This window comes from Balaenoptera borealis (genome assembly GCF_965194805.1).
Source record: "Balaenoptera borealis genome assembly, chromosome: 17".
Taxonomy (NCBI): Eukaryota; Metazoa; Chordata; class Mammalia; order Artiodactyla; family Balaenopteridae; genus Balaenoptera; species Balaenoptera borealis.
This window is the reverse complement of record NC_138876.1, coordinates 83,159,880-83,178,364: the sequence shown is the minus strand read 5'-3', so window position 1 is coordinate 83,178,364 and position 18,485 is coordinate 83,159,880. Positions and strand designations below refer to the sequence as shown.

The 18,485-nt window shown below is 44.1% G+C and overlaps 1 protein-coding gene and 1 long non-coding RNA gene across 7 annotated transcripts in view; one reads left to right on the top strand and one right to left on the bottom strand.

Moving 5' to 3' along the window:
* Positions 1 to 851: 851 nt before the first annotated feature.
* LOC309614670 lies at positions 852 to 18,081 on the bottom strand. The gene is made up of 2 exons (XR_014236355.1): positions 17,991 to 18,081; positions 852 to 1,242 (listed from the first exon to the last, which is right to left on the bottom strand). It is a non-coding gene; the product is annotated as an uncharacterized lncRNA (long non-coding RNA).
* UBE2V2 (ubiquitin conjugating enzyme E2 V2) overlaps positions 15,887 to 18,485 on the top strand; it is a 60,911-nt gene continuing 58,312 nt past the window's right edge. For all 6 annotated transcript variants that reach the window (XR_014236350.1, XR_014236351.1, XR_014236352.1 and 3 more), the window contains exon 1: positions 15,887 to 18,384. Coding sequence is in view for 1 of the 6 variants with exons in the window: in XM_082363261.1 (XP_082219387.1) it covers positions 18,009 to 18,384 (376 nt within the window). In the remaining 5 variants the exon portion in view is untranslated. The remainder of the gene's footprint in view (positions 18,385 to 18,485) is intronic.

Below are 18,485 nucleotides of genomic sequence, written 5' to 3'. Positions count from 1 at the left end.
GGATGCTGCTCACGCTTCCAGAATTGGGCAGAGAAGGGAGACCGTTGGGGAGGGGAGTCTGAGGCCACACGCGGAGCGGTTCCCAGCCCAAGTTGCTCAAGGTGGCCGGTTCTCGGGCCGCTGACGAGCTGTGGACAGCACACACCACACCAGGGCCCACAGTGTGCAGGGCGTCGTAAGGCCCAGTTCCCTGAGCCAACTGGGAGATGTCCCGGCGCCACGGCGAGAGCTGGCCTTCCCCCTGAACTGCGTTCCGAGTAAGGTCACAACAAGAGTGCCTTCTTGCACAATTGCAAGCTAAGTGAAAGAGCACTGCTGCAGACTTCCCAGGTGGTCCAGTGGCTAGGACTCCCAGGTTCCCAATGCAGGGGGCCCGGGTTCGATCCCTGGTTGGGGAATTGGATCCCATGTGCATGCCGCAACTGAAGATTCCCACACACAGCAAACGAAGATCCCGCGTGTCGCAACTAAGACCTGGCGCGGCCAAAATCAATAAATACTAAAAACCCCCAAAACAAACAGCATTGCTGCCATCAGGTTCTGGAGCTGCTTCCTTTACACAGTTCTGTAGATCATAGACGAGTGATACAGGAAATGAAGATGGGCTTTCACCAAACTGAACCCTCCGCCTGCAGTCATGGCTAGAGCATAGGAAGTTAGGTGGCAAGTGTGCTCAGTCCTCGAACCTTCTGGGGCGCCCCCATCTGTTGATTCAGATGCTTTCCCCCTGCGGTAACCCAGTAGGGATACTTTTCTAAACCTTGCAATTCAGTACCAACATGGAGCTTACGGCTGCAAATAAAGTTTGATTCTAAGGGAATTTGAGTCGAATGAACATAATGAGGCTTCCGTTATGGTGGATCTAAATTTATTCAATTGGGCGCATTTCCGGTCACTTGTGTAATTGCGCCGTGGTCTGGGGGTCTCCGAGAGCCAGGAGGGGCTCATCCTGTCAGGGCAGAGCCGACGGTGCCTGTTGGGTGTTTGTAGGCAGTGGAGCAGAAGAGGAAGAGGGTGACTCAGGGGAGAGCTCTGCCTTCACCCCAGTTCCGAGAGCTGCCCCTGGAGGCTGGGCCTCCGCACTCACCCTCAGGAGTATCGGGGCAGGACAGATGGCACCTTCCCGTTTGTAGAAGGTGGTTTGTTGGCACAGATGTGGGCTGCCCAGGCCAGATCCTGGCTCGTCTTCCTCCCAATCTTCAGTGCTTACGACTGGCACGTGGTCAGTGCCCGACCACGTTCCTGTGAACAAAATAAGTAGAATGTAGGTTTTTCTTATGAGGATAATACAATTCAGCTCAATTCCTACAAATATATGTTTTAAATGTTACAGTATAATGTAATTGCATTTGAAGTTTTCCCTCCAATTTTGACCCTGAAAGATACCCAGACTTGCTAGTTGGAACAGCCTTACTTGATTTATACACATACACAAGCCATTGTACTCCCAGTATCCATCATAAATATAACCAACTCCACCCGAGGAATCAAACATCAGCAAGAATGAAGAAACCCAGAAGGTAATGACTCACTCTTAGCACAAGGTTAGGAAATGTTTAGTTTAAGAAAGTGCTGTTACTTATTAAATTTGAGGTCATTGCTTAAAATGCCTCTGCAATTTAATTTTTAAAACTTTTTGAAATAAGTTTCAGGCTTACAAAAAAGTTGTAAGGTTAGTAAAATTCCCATTTATCTTTCACTCAAATTCCTTTGTTACATTTCCTCAAACCTGCTTTTACCATATCTATAAAGTTTTTTTAATTATTTGAGACTAAGCTATAGACAGGATGCCCCTTTATTTATAAATACTTCCTAAAAACCATGTATATCCTAAAACCAGTAACCTTACTTTATATAATAACCACAGAATAATTTCATAACGATCGAAAAATTAAGGGATTTCCCTGGCTGTCCAGTGGTTAAGAATCATGCTTCCACTGCAGGGGGCACGGGTTTGATCCCTGGTTGGGGAACTAAGATCCCGCAGGCCACATGGTGGCACGGCCAAAAATAATAAAATAAAACAAATTTTTTTAAAAAATTAATAGTTACCCAATCTACAGACATTCAGATTTCATCAATTGTCTCAATGATGCTGCTCATAGCAAAACTAAAAAAATACATGTTTCTGCTTCAGGATCACAAGCCTCATTTTTAAAAAATATTTATTTATTTACTTATTTATTTGTTTGCACTGGGTCTTAGTTGTGGCAGGCGGGCTCCTCAGTTGCGACTCAAGGGCTCCTTTGTTGTGGCATGCATGTGGGATCTAGTTCCCCGACCAGGGCTTGAACCCAGGCCCCCTGCACTGGGACTGCAGAGTCTTACCCACTGCGCCACCAGGGAGGCCCCACAAGTTGCCCTCCTCAGCTGTCCGCTGCTGCCTGGGCCCCTCCAGGGCTTCCTACAACACCTGCCCCATGATCTGAGCTGCGACCCTTTCCTAAAAGAGCCCCTCCCTAACCACCTGCCCTAAAGAACGGAGCCAGCGGCCACCTCTGCCACTCTTATTCTGTTACCCTGTTTGCTTTTCAGCACTTATCATGGTGGGAAATTGTCTCATATATGTATTTGTTTAAGAGTTTGCTGTTAGTCTGCTTCCATTAGCACAGAAGCTCCATGAAGGCAGGGACTTTTTCCAAGGCAACTACAAATTTTCCAGATAAAAAGAGCAATCTATAAAACCTCATGGGCCCCACAATGGAATATTATTCATCCATAAAAAGGAAGGAAATCCTGCCATTTGTGACAACATGGATGGACCTAGAGGGTATTATGCTAAGTGAAAATAAGTCAGACAGAGAAAGACTAATGCTGTTATGATCTCACTCACATGTGGAATCTAAAAACAAAAAACCACAGGGGTGTTTATCCTTTGGACTCTCCTCTCACTGCTGTCTATTGTTGCAAATGGAAAGTTATAAACTTTAAAATCTGCTTCCCTTTCTTCCCAGGCTTTATCAGCCTCTGCAGAGACGGAGCAATGGACTCCGTGTTTTATTTAACAAACACGCCTCGCAGAGCCCACGTGCCGTGTTCTCCCTTCTCAGCGGCCCCGCGGGGCAGTGCTGCTCCCATTTCACAGGCACATCTCTGCGGCCGCCGAACTGGGAGGGCTGGAGGAAGACACCGGTCCAGCTCGTGTCCCCCGTGAAAGAGAAGCAGCTGGTGCAGCCGCCTCCCCTTTGTGGTGTCTCCTCGCGCTGAGGGCTGAAATGCAGGGCCGATCTCTGCAAGGGCAGGAGGCTGTCTGCCGGGAAGGGGAAGCCTTCCGCAGCGTTTGTTCCAGAACCACCTGGGAGCAGTGAGACAGGTGGGCCCTGCTTTGCCCCAACAGAACAGCATCAGCCTTTACATGGAAACATCTGGTTCGGTGACGTTTTCGGCTCATAACATTTAGCGGTCCCTGACGTCCCTCCTGCTGCTCAGATACCTGGGCTTCTGGCACAGACTCTTCGATCTTCAGTGGGATTTCACAGGCAAAGTGTGTGATCTGACAGGCTTGAAACACTGTGAGCCCTAAACACACAATCTCACAAAAATGAAAACAGTCTTTCCTTAGTTGGAAAATTATATTGTAACATAATATATAACATATAGCATCTGTGCTAAGGCTTCCTATAAGCTATCTGCGGTGATTATTTCAAACAGGGTTTACTGTAAAAGATCCCTGAAAACTACTTCTACCTGATCAGATACATTCTGAACTTTTGAGCAACCAGAGGGCCAAACTCAAGCTCCGCGATGTGTATTTTAAGTGTATGAAACCTCTTCCCCCTGAACCGTGGAGCTTTGGAAAGGGCTAAAGCGCTAGAGAATAATAATTTAACTGGCGGCATGCTCCTCCTCAGGACTTTTGGCATTATTATAGCAAAACCACATTGGACTCAGAAATAAAGTTTAATGACTGTTTCTTACAAGACTCCTGTAAATTAAAAAAGGATACAGTAAAGGCAGGCAAAGAAGTAAAAATTATGGACAGTCACAGAGCAGAAAGCTTCAGCACCAGGCACAGCCCGTCCTTGGTTACTCACTCAGTAACCATCGCCAAGCATTTATAACATTGCTCCTTGTGATCCTAGCCAATCCTCCCAGCTGCTCTGTCCCAGAACCTAAACTTGCCGAATTATCCCAGCTTGCACTGTAACTCTGGAGTTTGCTGTCAACATGCAAAATATCTGGAAGGACTTACACATCAAAACACTGTCAAATGTGAAATTTTGCTCAGAATGAATCTGTAAGTGAGAAGGGCCTTCAGAAGAAAAGATGCCAGGTTGGCGAATTATCAAGCGTGTGAAATACTCTGCTCACTTATTCTCAGTGTCAGATTTCCAGATTGTAGATAATCCTACATAAACTCAACTTCTCATGGACAAAGAACAGACAGTTCCATGAAATAGGCTTTGACTGCTGGGTACAGGTGCTTTCCAAACTGTTGATTTTACACATTAATGATTCTTTTAGAACGAGGTTAATGTCATGGTAAACTATTCTGTTGCTTAATTAGTAGCTGTTATTAAAGAAAATAGAACTTTATCCACCAAGGAAAGACTGATTCATGTTGTTGATAAGCCTGTTTGTTTAAAATAATAATATTTTGCTTTTACATCTTGTGCCCTCTGCATATTAATAACTAGATATGAAGGTTGCACAGATATATCAAATTTTTTATTGAGGTACAGTTGATTTACAATATTATGTTAGCTTCAGGTGCACAACATAGTGATTCACAATTTTTAGAGGTTATGCTCCATTTATAGTTATTATAAAACACTGGCTATATTCCTGTGCTGTACAGTATAACGTTAGCCTATTTATTTACACATAGTAGTTTATGCCTCTAACTCCTCCATAACCCCTACCATGCCCCCCTCACTGGTAACCACTGGTTTGTTCTCTACATCTGTGAGTCTGTTTCTTTTTTGTTATATTCACTAGTTTGTTTTACTTTTTAGAGTCATATAAATATCATACAGTATTTGTCTTTCTCTTATTTCACTCAGCAAAAAACCCTCCAGGTCCATCCATGTTGCTGCCAATGGCAAGGTTTCATTCTTTTTCATAGCTGAGTAATACTCAATTGTCTGTTGATAGACACTTAGGTTGCTTCCATATCTTGGCTATTGTAAACAATGCTGTAGTGAATATTGGGGTGCATGTATCTTTTGCAATTAGTGTTTTTGGTTTTTTTCAGGATATGTACCTGGGAGTGGAATTGCAGGGTCATATGGCAGCTCTATGTTTAGTTTTTTGAGGCACCTCCATACTGTTTTCCACAGCAGCTGCACCAAGTTGCATTCCTACCAACAGTGCACAAGGGTTTCTTTTCTCCACATCCTCACCAGCACTTGGCGTTTGTTATTTTTGATGACAACCATTCTGACAGGTGTGAGGTGGTATCTCATTGTGGTTTTGATTGTATTTCCCTGATGATTAACGATGTTGAGCATCTTCTCATGTGCCTGTTGGCCATCTGTATGTCTTCTTTGGAAAAATGTCTCAGATAAACTTAAGATGAAATATACATCAAAGAGGAGCAAAACAGAATTTTTTCCACTTTGTCCAACTCCAACGCCACTTAGGAGCAGAGCTCTTTGCCCCTGAATTTCAGATAATACTACAGATGCAGAAGCAGCAGCTGATCCGTGTGGGCGGCGAGGCACTCTCCTTCCCTGCCTCTAAGGACAGAGCAGCATCTCTTCCTGCAGAAACAGCTTCCTGTTTGTGGGACCTACCACGTGCAGTCCTTCAATGACTCCCAAAGCTGCTTAGTAGGACCTTCATTCCTCAGGCTGGCAGGGGCCCGTGTCCAGCTCTCCAACTGCTGTGGGCTGAACGTTGAGTCCCCCTAAAATTCCTACGTTGAAGCCTAATGCCCAAGGTGATGGTATTAGTGGGCGGGCATATGGGAGGTGATTGCAGAGCCCCACAATGGGAGTAGCGCCCTCATAACAGAGACCCCAGAGCGACCATCCCGAGAGGATACAGTCAGCTTTCTGCAACCCCGGGAGAGGGCTCTCACCAGCCCCTGAACCCGCTGGTGCCACGATTCTGGACTTCCCAGCCCCCAGAACCATGAGAAATAAGCTTCTGTTGCATATAAGCCACCCAGTCTCTGGTACTTTATTTTGTGATAGAAGCCCAAGTGGACGAAGGTGCCAACCTTCCTTCAGCTGCCCCCCATTCACCTCTGGGTGTGTCATGCTCCCCCTCACTCGGTGCTTCTGCACAAAATGCCTTCTCTGACCAACTCGCACCTGTTTTACAAGATCAGGAACCTTCTCCGGTCCTCCCACTGCCCTGCACCCTCCTCTCTGGGATGTTTGCTCTGCAGCGCCGTGCTTTCTGTACCTGTTGCTGTGGGTCTCATCTTTCCTCCCCAGGACCCAGTGCAGGGCCTGAGTGCTTGATGGAAGTGGAATAAATGCATAAATACGACTGGAATGCACTTGTAGTCCCATGAGCTCTTACTGAAATCCACTGTATGGAATATAAATAAAGCTCCTTGCTGTTGGTAAAATTTTTTTAAAAGATATAATCAAGACACTGAGACAGATAAAATGACAGTGTCAAAGGTTTTAACTTACTAGTTAATCAGAGAATCAATAAGAAATTACGACTGGGTCAAGTGAAAAATGGAAGAAAATTGGTATTAATTTATAAACTGAAGCAAAATGGGACTATACACAGGGAATAATCTATGGGAATCACTGGACACAATTTGTATTTCTATGGACAAAAATCATGGCCATTGTTATCAGTTTTTTACAAATTAATGAGTTGTAAAATAGCTCAAAGACAGCAAAAAGAGCAGAGAACCTGCAGAATCAGGTCACCCAGACAACACGTTTCCCTCACATACACCCAGTGCGCTTCTCGGTTCATTTCAAAGTCTTTTACAATTTTTCCTTTTACTTCTTTAAGTCTGAAAATGTCAGAAGCATTAAAAAATTTCAAGTGTTGGGACTTCCCTGGTGGTCCAGTGGCTAGGACTCCACACTCCCAATGCAGGGGGCCCGGGTATGATCCCAGGTCAGGGAACTAGATCTCGCATGCATGCCACAACTATGAGCCCGTGTGCCACAACTACAAGCCTGCATGCCACAACTACAAGCCCACGTGCCACAACTACGAGCCCACGTGCCGCAAGTAAAAAGAAAGAATGATCCCACACACGGCAATGAAGATCCCACATGCCACAAATAAGACCCAGTGCAGCCAAATAAATAAATGAATAAATATTTTTTTTAAAGTTTTTTAAAAATTTCAAGTGTTTTATAAATGGCAAGAGCAGAGAGACAGTAATTGAAACACCTATTTCAACCAACAGAAGATACACTTAGTTCTGAAAATAGCGTGTGAAAAAAGTACTCTACTTTAGATCACGGTGGAAAAGAAAAAGGAAAGAGTGAAGTCACTGTAAGTTCAGAAATATCTAAAATAATTAGACATATATGCATACACATTAGCACTATGAAAATCATTTATGAACTGGAAATAATCTAAAATATGTTTCATAAATCCTGCTGACATATCTTCAAGCATAAAATTATGGTTTGAATGGTAAAAAGAGGCTCTGTGCAAACCAACATGATGAGTGTCCTCAACCGTGCACGTTGAATTCTTAGACAGACAACAGGCAGGAGACATCATTTGAGAACACAGTCCAGTGACCTCACATGAGCATTCACAGCCTCCTGACTTGCCAACAAACAGACTCTTCAGTTAGTTCTCGGGTTGTAAGTATTCTGTAGGTGTGGTGGCTGTGTTTGCTGTCAGCCTGGTCAAGCTGGAACTGTGTTTCGTGGAATTCCGTTCCCTGGATTGTCTGGGCTGGGCTGGCCCAGGAGGCGTCTGCCGGAGACCAAGGGGCATTAAGGGAGCAGCTGTTCCGTCAGCAGGTGCACTCCCCCCGGGCCCAGAGCTGCCTGCTCACCTGTGGGCGGAGGAAGGCCCCTCCCCCAGGAGCAGCTGCGAGCACAGCCCGGAGGGCAAGGGCACCGCCTTCCCTGCAGGTCCTGGCGACGCCCGTCTGCCCAGGCTGCTCTGCTGTCTGCTGACCTGCAGGGACACCACTGTATTTCCATCTTAAGGCTGCGTCTTCCAATCCATGAGCATGGGCTGGCTTTCCATTTATGCATGTCTTCTTTAGTTTCTTTCAGCAATGTTTTCAACACTGTTCAGTGTACAAGCTTTTTTCCTCCTTGGTTAAATTTATTCCTATTTCTTATGCCATTATAAATGAAATGGTTTTCATAATTTCCATCACAAATTGTTCACTGTTAGTGTGTAGAAATGCAACTGACTTTTGTGTGTTGATTTTGTATCCTGCCACTTTGCTGAATTAGGTTCTTAGTTCCAAAAGTTTTTTTGTGTGTGTGGAAGTTTTAGGATTTTCTACAAGATCATGTCATCAGCAAACGGAGATAATTTTATTTCTTCTTTTCCAATTTGGATAAGTTTTATCCCTTTTTCTTGCCTAACTGTTCTAAAACTTCTTATGGGAAAAGCTTTCAGTCTTTCACCACTGAGAATGTTGTTAGCTATAGGTTTTTCATATGTGGCCTTTATGATCTTGAGGAAGTTTCCTTCTATTTCTAGTTTTTTGAGTGTTTTTACCATGGAAGGGTGTTAAATTTTGTCAAATGTTTTCACTGCATGAATAGGGATTACAATGTGATTTTTTTCCTTCATTCTATTAATGTGGTGTATTATGTGAACAAACTTTGCATTCCTGGAATATAACCCACTTAGTCATGGTGTATAACCCTTGTACTATGCTGCTGATTTCAGCTTATGGTATTTTTGTTGAGAATTTTTGCATCAATATCCGTAAGGGATATTGGTCTGCCTTTTCCTCTTCTTGCAGTGTCTTTGTCTGGCTTTGGTATCGTGTAATGCTGACGTCACAGAATGCATTAGAAAGTGTTCCCTCCTCTTTAATTTTTGGGAAGTATTTGAGAGGATTGGCATTAATTCTTTAGATGCTTGGTAAAATTCACCAGTGAAGCCATCTGATCCAGGGCTTTTCTTTGTTAGGAAATTTTTTTATAACTGATTCAATCTTCTTACTGGTTACAGGTTTATCCAGATTTTCTATTTCTTCTTGTAGCCTTCACAAGCGTCCTATACTAATCAGATCCACTGCTTACCTCCCACTCTGTCCCTCACTGAATTCTTTCTGTGCTGAGACATAAACAACCTGAGCTGCATTAATTCCTGAGACCAGTTGTGTGGTTTCAGTTGGAATGAGAAGACTGATGATTAATATTCCCAAAACATCACCCTGTTACCTCACCACCAGTCAGAAGAATGTCCATGAGCTGATCCCACACCCTGCGACCCTCACCCCTAATGTTGCCTTAAAAACCCTTCCCTGAAAGTCCTCAGGGAGTTCAGGTCCTTTGAGCACTAGCTGCCTGTTCTCCTTGCTTGGCACCTGTGAGTAAACACTGTACTTTCCTTCACCACAGCCAGGTAGATTGGCTTTGCTGCACTTCAGGTGAGCAAACCAGAGTTCGGTTCGGTAACATGAGGATTAATTTAGGCTGATTGTTTTAATATTTTCTTTATTTTTTTGGCTGTGTTGGGTCTTAGTTGCAGCACGTGGGATCTTCATTGAGGCATGCGAGATCTTTCGTTGTGGCGTGTGGGTTTTCTCTCTCTAGTTGTGGTGTGCAGGCTCCAGGGCGCATGGGCTCTGTAGTTGTGGTGTGCGGCCTCCAGAGCACGTGGGCTCTGTAATTTGCAGCACGCAGGCTCTCTCACTGAGGCGCGCAAGCTCAGTAGTTGTGGCGTGTGGGCTTAGTTGCCCTGCAGCATGTGGGATCTTAGTTCCCTGACCAGGGATCGAACCCGTGTCCCCTGTATTGGAAGGCAGATTCTTTACCACTGGACCACCAGGGAAGTCCCTAGTATGATTATTTTTAAGGCCCAAAAGATTCAGGAAGAACCTCTGGCCTTTCCCCTAACTGCCTAAAGATATAGATAGAGGAACTTGTTCTAGGAAGAGTCCTGGAAGCAGACAAATGTCCAAAATTAAGAGAATGGCTTGATAATGTGACAAATATTTTAAAGCCTTTAAAATTATGAAGATTGAGTGGAAAAATATTTTTTACTGAAAGTAGTAAATAATATATAGAATATAAGGGGAATTATAAAAATGTTTATCTGAAAGGTGTATAAGAAACTAAAAGTAGGGACTTCACTGGTGGCTCAGTGGTTAAGACTCCATGCTCCCACTGCAGGGGGCCCGGGTTTGATCCCTGGTCAGGGAACTAGATCCTGCATGCATGCTGCAGCTAAGAGTTTGCACGCCACAACTAAGGAGCCGGTGAGCCACAACTAAGGAGCCCGCCTGCCACAACTAAGACCTGGCGCAACCAAATTAAAAAGAAAAAAAGAAACTAAAAGTGGATGTGTTAAAGAAATAGTCATGAATAAATTATTACAGAATTATTAACAAAATATTTTATGTTGTTATATCTTTTCTTTAAAAAAGAAAAAGGAATTTAGATATCTAGGAAATTTATGACTTTATGTCAGATCCTCCCTCTCAAGGAGTTCTCTGTAATCCTGAGTCATCTCCCTACTTTTAGCATATGCAGTTCACATTATTTCAGTGGTTGTCCATTCTTCCCAGCTATGGACTTAAAACTTCAAACATTACCAATGTTCCTCAGAATCCCCTTCACAGACAAAAAAAAAAAAAACAAGGGAGTAACAACAAATTCCATCTGTATTATCTTGGTTTTCATTATCTCCTGTTTATTTAGATTTAAGAATACTCCAGCTGCTGAATGTGAGGAAGAAGAACGGGCCCACTGAATGTGGACTTAACACCACGACAACCAGTCAGTATTCTAACAGGAGGAGGAGAATTGAGAGCGCCGCCACGTTAATTTTGGCACTGTGGTGAAAACGCTTACTTACGGGGTTCTGGGCTTGAACAGTCAGCTCTCAGTACACGGTGAATAATGAGTCTACTTTCACCCTACCGCTTTGCCTGCCGAGACACTTCAGAAAGGATGCACTACCGTCTGGGGATGGCTGGAATGGACAGCAGAAATTTGTAGTCCTTCCCCTGGGAGGTTGCTCTAGCAGAGCATAGCCAGCAATAATTCCTGTCCAAATCCCAGGTGATGGGATCTGATCAGCCTGACTGAAAACAGGGGAACCTCTAGAGGTACTGGCAAGAGACTGCAAGAAGCGGGCAGGGATGATGTTCAGCTGAGATGTACTGGGAGGAAAAGAGGTCCAAGTAGAAGCAGTGGCCAGTGACAAGACCCTGGAGTGGTTGTGAATCTTCATTGTTGGAGGGATAGTGAGGAAGCACGTGGGTTGGGTATGAAAGAGCAAAGAGGAGAGGAGTAGGAGGTGAAGATGGGAGATAAGGGAGCAGGTCTGGGAACAGACCATGTAGAGCCTTCCAGGCCATTGCAAGAACTTCAGCTGAGTACGATGAAAGCCACTGGAGAAGTTTTTTTTAAAATAGTTTTTTTTTTTTTTTTTTAGAGCAGTCTAGGTTCATAGCAAAACTGAGTGATTTCCCATATACGTCCCTGCCCCACACATGCATAGTGTTCCCCATTATCAACACCCCTGACCAGATGGTAAATTTGTTACAATAAACCTACACTGATGCATCATAATCACCCAAAGCCCATAGTTTATATTACGGTTCACTCTCTGTGTTGTACATTCCACGGGCTTGGACAAATGTATAATGACATGTATCCACCATTATAACATCATACAGAGTAGTTCCACTGCCCTAAAAGTCCTCTGTGCTCTGCGTACTCATCCCTCCCTCTCCCGTAACTCCTAGCAACCACTGATCTTTTTACCGTCTCCACAGTTGTGACTTTTCCAGAATGTCATACAGTATGCAGCCTTTTTCAGATTAGCTTCTTTCACTTAATATACAGTAATATGCATTTGTTTCTTCCCTGTCTTTTCATGACTTCATAGCTCATTTTTTAAAGCACTGAATAATATTCCACTGTTTACATACTGTACATCACAGTTTATGTATCCATTCACCTACTAACATCTTGGCTGCTTCCAAGTTTTGGCAATCATGAATAAAGCTACTTTAAACATTAATGTGTACGTTTTGAGTGAACATAAATTTTCAACTCCTTTGGGTAAATATCAAGGAGCAAAACTGCTGGATTATATAGAAAGAGTATATTTAGTTTTGCAAGAAACTGCCAAACTGCTTCCAAAGTGACTGTACCATTTTAAAATTTTTATTTATTTATTTATTTACTTGGCTGCATCGGGTCCTAGTTGTGGCACGCGGGCTCTTTGTTGCTGTGTGTGGGATCTTCCTTGCTGCATGCAGGATCTTGAGTTGCGGCATGCAAACTCTTAGTTGCGTCACGTGGGATCTAGTTCCCCAACTGGGGATCAAACCCCGGCCCCCTGCGATGGGAGCATGGAGTCTTAACCACTGAGCCACCAGGGAAGCCCCGGCTGCACCATTTTTCATCCTTACCAGCAACAAATGAGAATTCCTGTGGCTCCACATCCTCACTGGCATTTGGTGCTGTCAGTGCTCTGGGTTTGGCCATTCTAATAGGTGTGCAACAATATCTCATTGCTGTTTTAGTTTGCCTTTCCCTGATGACATATGTTCAGCATCTTTTCATGTGCTTATTTGCCATCAGTATTTCTTCTTTGGTGAGGTGTCTGCTAAGGTCTTTGGTTCACTTTTCAATCAGATTGTTTGTTTTCTTATTGTTGAGTTTTAAAAGTTCTTACAATTTGATAAGAGTCCTTTATGAGATGGGTCTTTTATAAATATTTCTCATGTCTGTGGCTTGTCTTTTCATTCTCTTGACAGTGTTTTTTGCAAAGCAGAAAATTTTAATTTAACTTAAGTCCAGCTTATCAGTTCTTTCATGGATGGTACCTTCAGTGTCCTATCTAAAAAGTCATTGCCAAGCCCAAGGTCATCTAGGCTTTTTCCTATGTTAACTTCTAGGAATTTTATGGTATTGCATTATATACTTCAGTCTGTGATCCATTTCAAGTTAATATTTGTGAAGGGCATAAGGTCTGTGTCTAGAATCTTTTTTTTTTTTTTTGCATCTGGATGTTCAGTTGCTCAAGTATCACTTGTTGAAAAGACTACCATTGCTCCATTGTATTGCCTTTGCTGTCTGTCAAAGATTAGTTGACTCTATTTATATAGGTCTATTTATGGACTCTCTATTCTGTTCCATTTATCAATTCTTTCACCAATACGATTTTGTCTTGGTCACTGTAGCTTCATAGAAAGTCTTGAATTCGAACAGGGTCAGTCCTCCAACTTTGCTCTTTTCCTTTAATATTGCGTTGGCTACCCTGGGTCTTTGCCTCTCTGTATAAACTTTAGAATCAGGATATATACTGGGATTCTGATTGGGATCACATTGAATCTATAGATTAATTTGGAAAGAACTGACATCCTGATGATTTTGAGTTTTCCTATCCATGAACATGAAATATCTCTCCATTTATTTATTTCTTCTTTGATTTTGTTTATCAGAGTTTTGTAAGTTTACTCAGATAGATCTTATATGTAGTTAGGTTTGTAACTAAGTATTTAATTTTGGGGGTGCTTGTATTAGTACTGTGTTTTAAATTTCAAACTCCACTTGATCATTGCTGATACATAGAAAAGTGATAGACTTTTGTATGATAACTTTGTATCCTGCAACCTTGCTATAATTGCTTATAAGTTCCAGATTTTCTTGTTGATTCTTTCAGATTTTCTACATAGGAAATCATGTCATTGGCAAACAAATAAGTTTCTTTCTTTCTTCTCCAGTACAGTGTTGAAAAGGAGTGGTGAGAAGGGGCATCCTTGTCTTGTTCTTGATCTTAGTGGAAAATCTAGTTTGTTACCTTTATCATGTCAGCTGTTGGCTTTTTGCAGATATTCTTCATCAGGTTGAGGAAGTCCCCTCTATTCCTGTTTTATTGATAGCTTTTGTCATGAATGAGTGTTGGATTTTATCATATGCTTTTCTGTATCTATTGATATGATCATGTGGCTTTTGTTTATAACCTATTGATATGATGAATTACATTGATTTTTGAATGTTGAAATAGCTTTGCATCCCTGAGATAAATCCCACTTGGTTATGGTGTGTAATTCTTTTTATACATTGTTGAATTCTATTTCCTAATATTTTGTTGAGGATTTTTGCATCTATGTTGAAGAGATAGATTGGTTTGTAGTTTTCTTTTCTTATAATGTCTTTGGTTTTGGTAGTAGGGTAATGCTGACCTCACAGAATGAGGTAGGAAGTATTCCCTCTGTTCTATCTTCTGAAAGAGTTTGTAGAGAATTGGTATAATTTTTTCCTTAAATGTCTGATAGAATTTACCAGTGAAATTGGTGGGCCTGGTGCTTTCTGTTTTGGAAGGTTACCGATTGTTGATTTATCTTCTTTAGTGTATAGGTCTATAATATATATAGAGACCTATTCGTACTATTTTGTCTGTGAGCTTTGGCAAATTGTATCTTTCAAGGAATTGGTCCATTTCATCTGGGTTGTCAAATTTGGGGCATAGATTTGTTCATAGTCTTCCTTTATTATCCTTTTAATGTCAATAGGATTTGTAGTGATGTGCCCTCTTTCATTTCTGGTATTAGTAATATGTGTCTTCTATCTTATTAGCCTGGCTAGAGGCTTATTGATCTTATTGATCTTTTCAAAGAACCAGCTTTTGGTTTTGTTGATTTTCTCTATGGATTTCCCATTTTCAATTGCACTGCTTTCTACTCTTAATTTTTATTATTTCTTTGTTTCTGCTTACCTTGGATTTAATTGGCTCTTTTTCTGGTTTCCTAAGGTGGAAGCTTAGATGACTGATTTCACGTCTCTCTTCTTTTCTAACATTGCATACAATGCTCAAAATTTCCCTCTAAGTACTGCTTTCACTATATCCCACAAATTTTGACAAGTTCTGTTTCCATTTTTTAAAAAGCTTTATAGCAATGCCGGGAATTCCCTGGCATTCCAGTGGTTAGGACTAGGTACTTTCACTGCCGGGGCCTGGGTTCAATCCCTCGTCAGGGCACTGAGCTCCCAAAAGCCTCACAGCATTGCCAAAAAAAAGCTTTATACCAATCCCTATCAAAATACCAATGGCATTTTTCACAGAACTAGAATAATTCTAAAATTTGTATGGAATCAAAAAAAGACCCTGAATAGCCAAAGCAATCTTGAGAAAGAAGAACAGAGCTGGAGGCATCACTCTTAGACTTCAGACTATACTACAGAGCTACATTAATCAAAACAGCATGATGCTATCATTCAGTCCTCACCCATATAGTTGCTGATGAGGCAACTAAGATCTACAGAGGGCTGCACAGTTAGATAATGAAGACAGGATTAGTCCAGGTCTAACAATTTCCATTAAATGAGCTGTGTGGAAACACCAGTGTATGTGAGTGAGGTTTCCCTTCCTCCTGGACTGTCATCTGTCTCTCTGGTTTCCTCCTCTGTCCCTAACCCAGGGTCCGCAAGGTAAAGGCACTTACAAACACCACTGGCTTACCAGTAGGCTGATGTACAGATGCTTCTGCCAAAACAGTGAGTCCAAATAAACTTTTTGACAAAACAAACACCAAAAAAACAGTATGAAATGAGCACAAAAACAGGCACATAGATCCACAGGACAGAATGGAGAGCCCAGAAATAAACCATGCACCTGTGGTCAATTAATCTACAACAAAGAAGGCAAGAATATAACTGATTACTGTTATTGTACATTAGCTAATCTTACAAATACTGAGTAACCATTACCATGCATCAAAAACCTTCACTGACTCCCAAAATATGTGTAGACTGAATAACACACTTCTAAATGACACCCGAGGCAAAGATGAAATCTCAAGAGAAATTTACAAAGTTTTTTTTTATTGAGGTATAGCTGATTTACAATATTATATTAGTTTCAGGTGTACAACATAGTGATTCTAAATTTGTACATTATACTCCATTTATAAAGTTATTATAAAACATTGGGTGTATTCCCTGTCCTGTACAATATTTGTACCTCTTAATCCCCTCCATCTTGTCCCTCCTCCTTCCTTCTCACCACTGGTAACCACTAGTTTGCTCTCTACATGTGAGAATCTGTTTCTATTCTGTTACATTCATTCCTTTGTTTCATTTTTTAGATTCCACACGCAAGTGAAAACATCAGAATATTTGTCTTTCTCTGTCTCACTTCACTTAGCATAATACCCCCCAGGTCCAACCATGTAGTTGACAATGCTAAAATGTCATTCTTTTTAACGGCTGAGTAATATTCCATTGTGTATATATATTCCACGTCTTCTTTATCCACTCATCTGATGATGGGCACTTAGGTTGCTTCCACACCTTGGCTACTGTAAGAGTGTTATCAGTTTCCCGCTGCTGCAGAACAAATGATGCCAAAATGTAGTGGCCGAAAACAGCAAACATTTGTTACCTCATTTTCGGGGGGTCAGGAATCAGGCAACCTTTACCTGGGGTCCTCTGCCTCAAGGACTCTAGCAGAGTGGCCCTTAAGGTGTTGGCCTGGCCAAAGTGTCACCTGAAGACCTGAGTGGGGCGGATCTGCTTTCGAGCTCACCCTGCCATGTTTGTTGACAGGATTCAGCTCATCAGGTTGTTGAACTGAGTGCTTCACTTCCTCAAGGTTAGTTATTGGCCAGAAGCTGATGTTCCTCGCCATGTGGGCTTCTCTGTAAGGTAGCTGTCAGGATGAGAGCTGGCTTCCCTCAGAGGGAGCAAGAGAGCAAGGTATGCAAGCTAGCAGTCGTTTTTTGTTTTCTGTTTTTTTGGGGGGCCTCACCACGCGGCTTGTGGGATGATCTTAGTTCCCCCACCTGGGATCCAACCTGGGCCCTGGGCAGTGGAAGCGCCAGGTCCTAACCCCTGGACCGCCAGGGAAGTCCTTGCAGTGTAGTCTTTTTAAACAAAATCTCAGAAGCAATACCCCACACTTCTGTCTTATTTTATTCTTTCTTTTAAAATTGATTTTTATTGGCGTAGAGTCACTTTAGAGTGTCGTTGGTTCCTTGTTGCACAGCAAAGTGAGTCAGTCATACGTACACGGATACCCACTCTTGCTCAGATTTCCGTAAAACATGGGCCGCTTCACGAATTTGCGTGCATCCTGGCAGGGGCCACGCTAATCCTCCCCGCGCCGGTCCAATCTTCGGGTATGTGCCGCCGCAGTGGGCACTGCCTCATCTTATTCAGTGGAAGCTGGTCAGTAAACACAGCTCCCACAAAAGGCAGGGGCATATTAAAGAGCAAGGCATGAGGCCGGGGGAGGGCCACCGGGAGCCGCGGCAGAGGCTTCCCACCGCAGAGAGCGAACGGAACAACGCCCGCTCGGCCGCTTCATTTTAGGGGGCGTGGCTGGGACCAAGCACTGACACCCCCTCCACGTTCAGAACCGAGCGGAGGGTCTGTCTCCTCCCCAAGCCTCCGCCGAGTGCAAGGGACGGGTAAACAGGGGCGCAGGACGGAAAGCAGCAGCCCACCCAGCAAGCCCACCGCCCGGCCGCAGAACGAGCCCCACTCATGCGGGCCGGGGCGGGGAGGGGGTCCGCGCGCCCCGGGGGACGTCGTGGCCTCGGGGGGTCGTCCCGGTCGTCCCCGTCGTCCCCGCGGCCGCCCGAGCCGCGTGGGCACCTCCGCCCTCCGGACGCAGTGATGCTCCCCAATCACTCACAAGCGGAAGGAACTTTCTAGACTCAGACACAGACTTCAATCACATTTCTCTCGCGTGCCTATCTCAAAAGAAAGCATGAACAAGGTGGTTTAATTCTAAGGACTCCTTAAAGTTTTTGTTACTCCTTGAATCATTTTCGACGGAACCGTCAACGCCCCTGTCTGGTCAGGGCCTCATTTCCACACGCACTTCGTCGAACTCCACACAGACGCCACCCTCCCCCGCGACAGAGGACGACCCTCTGGGCAGCGCTCGCGCACCTGCTCCGACGCACGCCTATGACGTCAGAGCCGGCGCGGGCTCTCGGAGCACGTTCCCCTGCCGAGCATTCTGGCCTCGCGCTCTTGCTCTCCGTCACGGTGACTGACTCAAGTCTGTTCCATGAGCTTAACCTGCACCCTTGCACTCTGATTTGGCGGCACCGTCCCAGGAAGCCGGAAGCCGCGGGGCGGGTCCGCGGTGACGCGCCGGAAGCTGCGGGGCGGGAGCCTGGGGCCGGAAGCCGCGGGGCGGGAACCTGGGGCCGGAAGCCGTGGGGCGGGAGCCTGGGGCCGGAAGCCGCGGGGCGGGCGGCGGCGCTCCCGGAGGTAGTGCGGACGTCGCGTGCGTTCGGGCGGTGCGTCGGACTGCAGGAGAAGATGGCGGTCTCCACAGGTCAGTACTCTGCCGGGCCGCCTGCTTTTCCATCCCAACCCGCGCTGCGCCTCTGCGCACAGCTGGCGGCCGGCCTGGCGGTGTGGGAGAAGCCGGAGTAC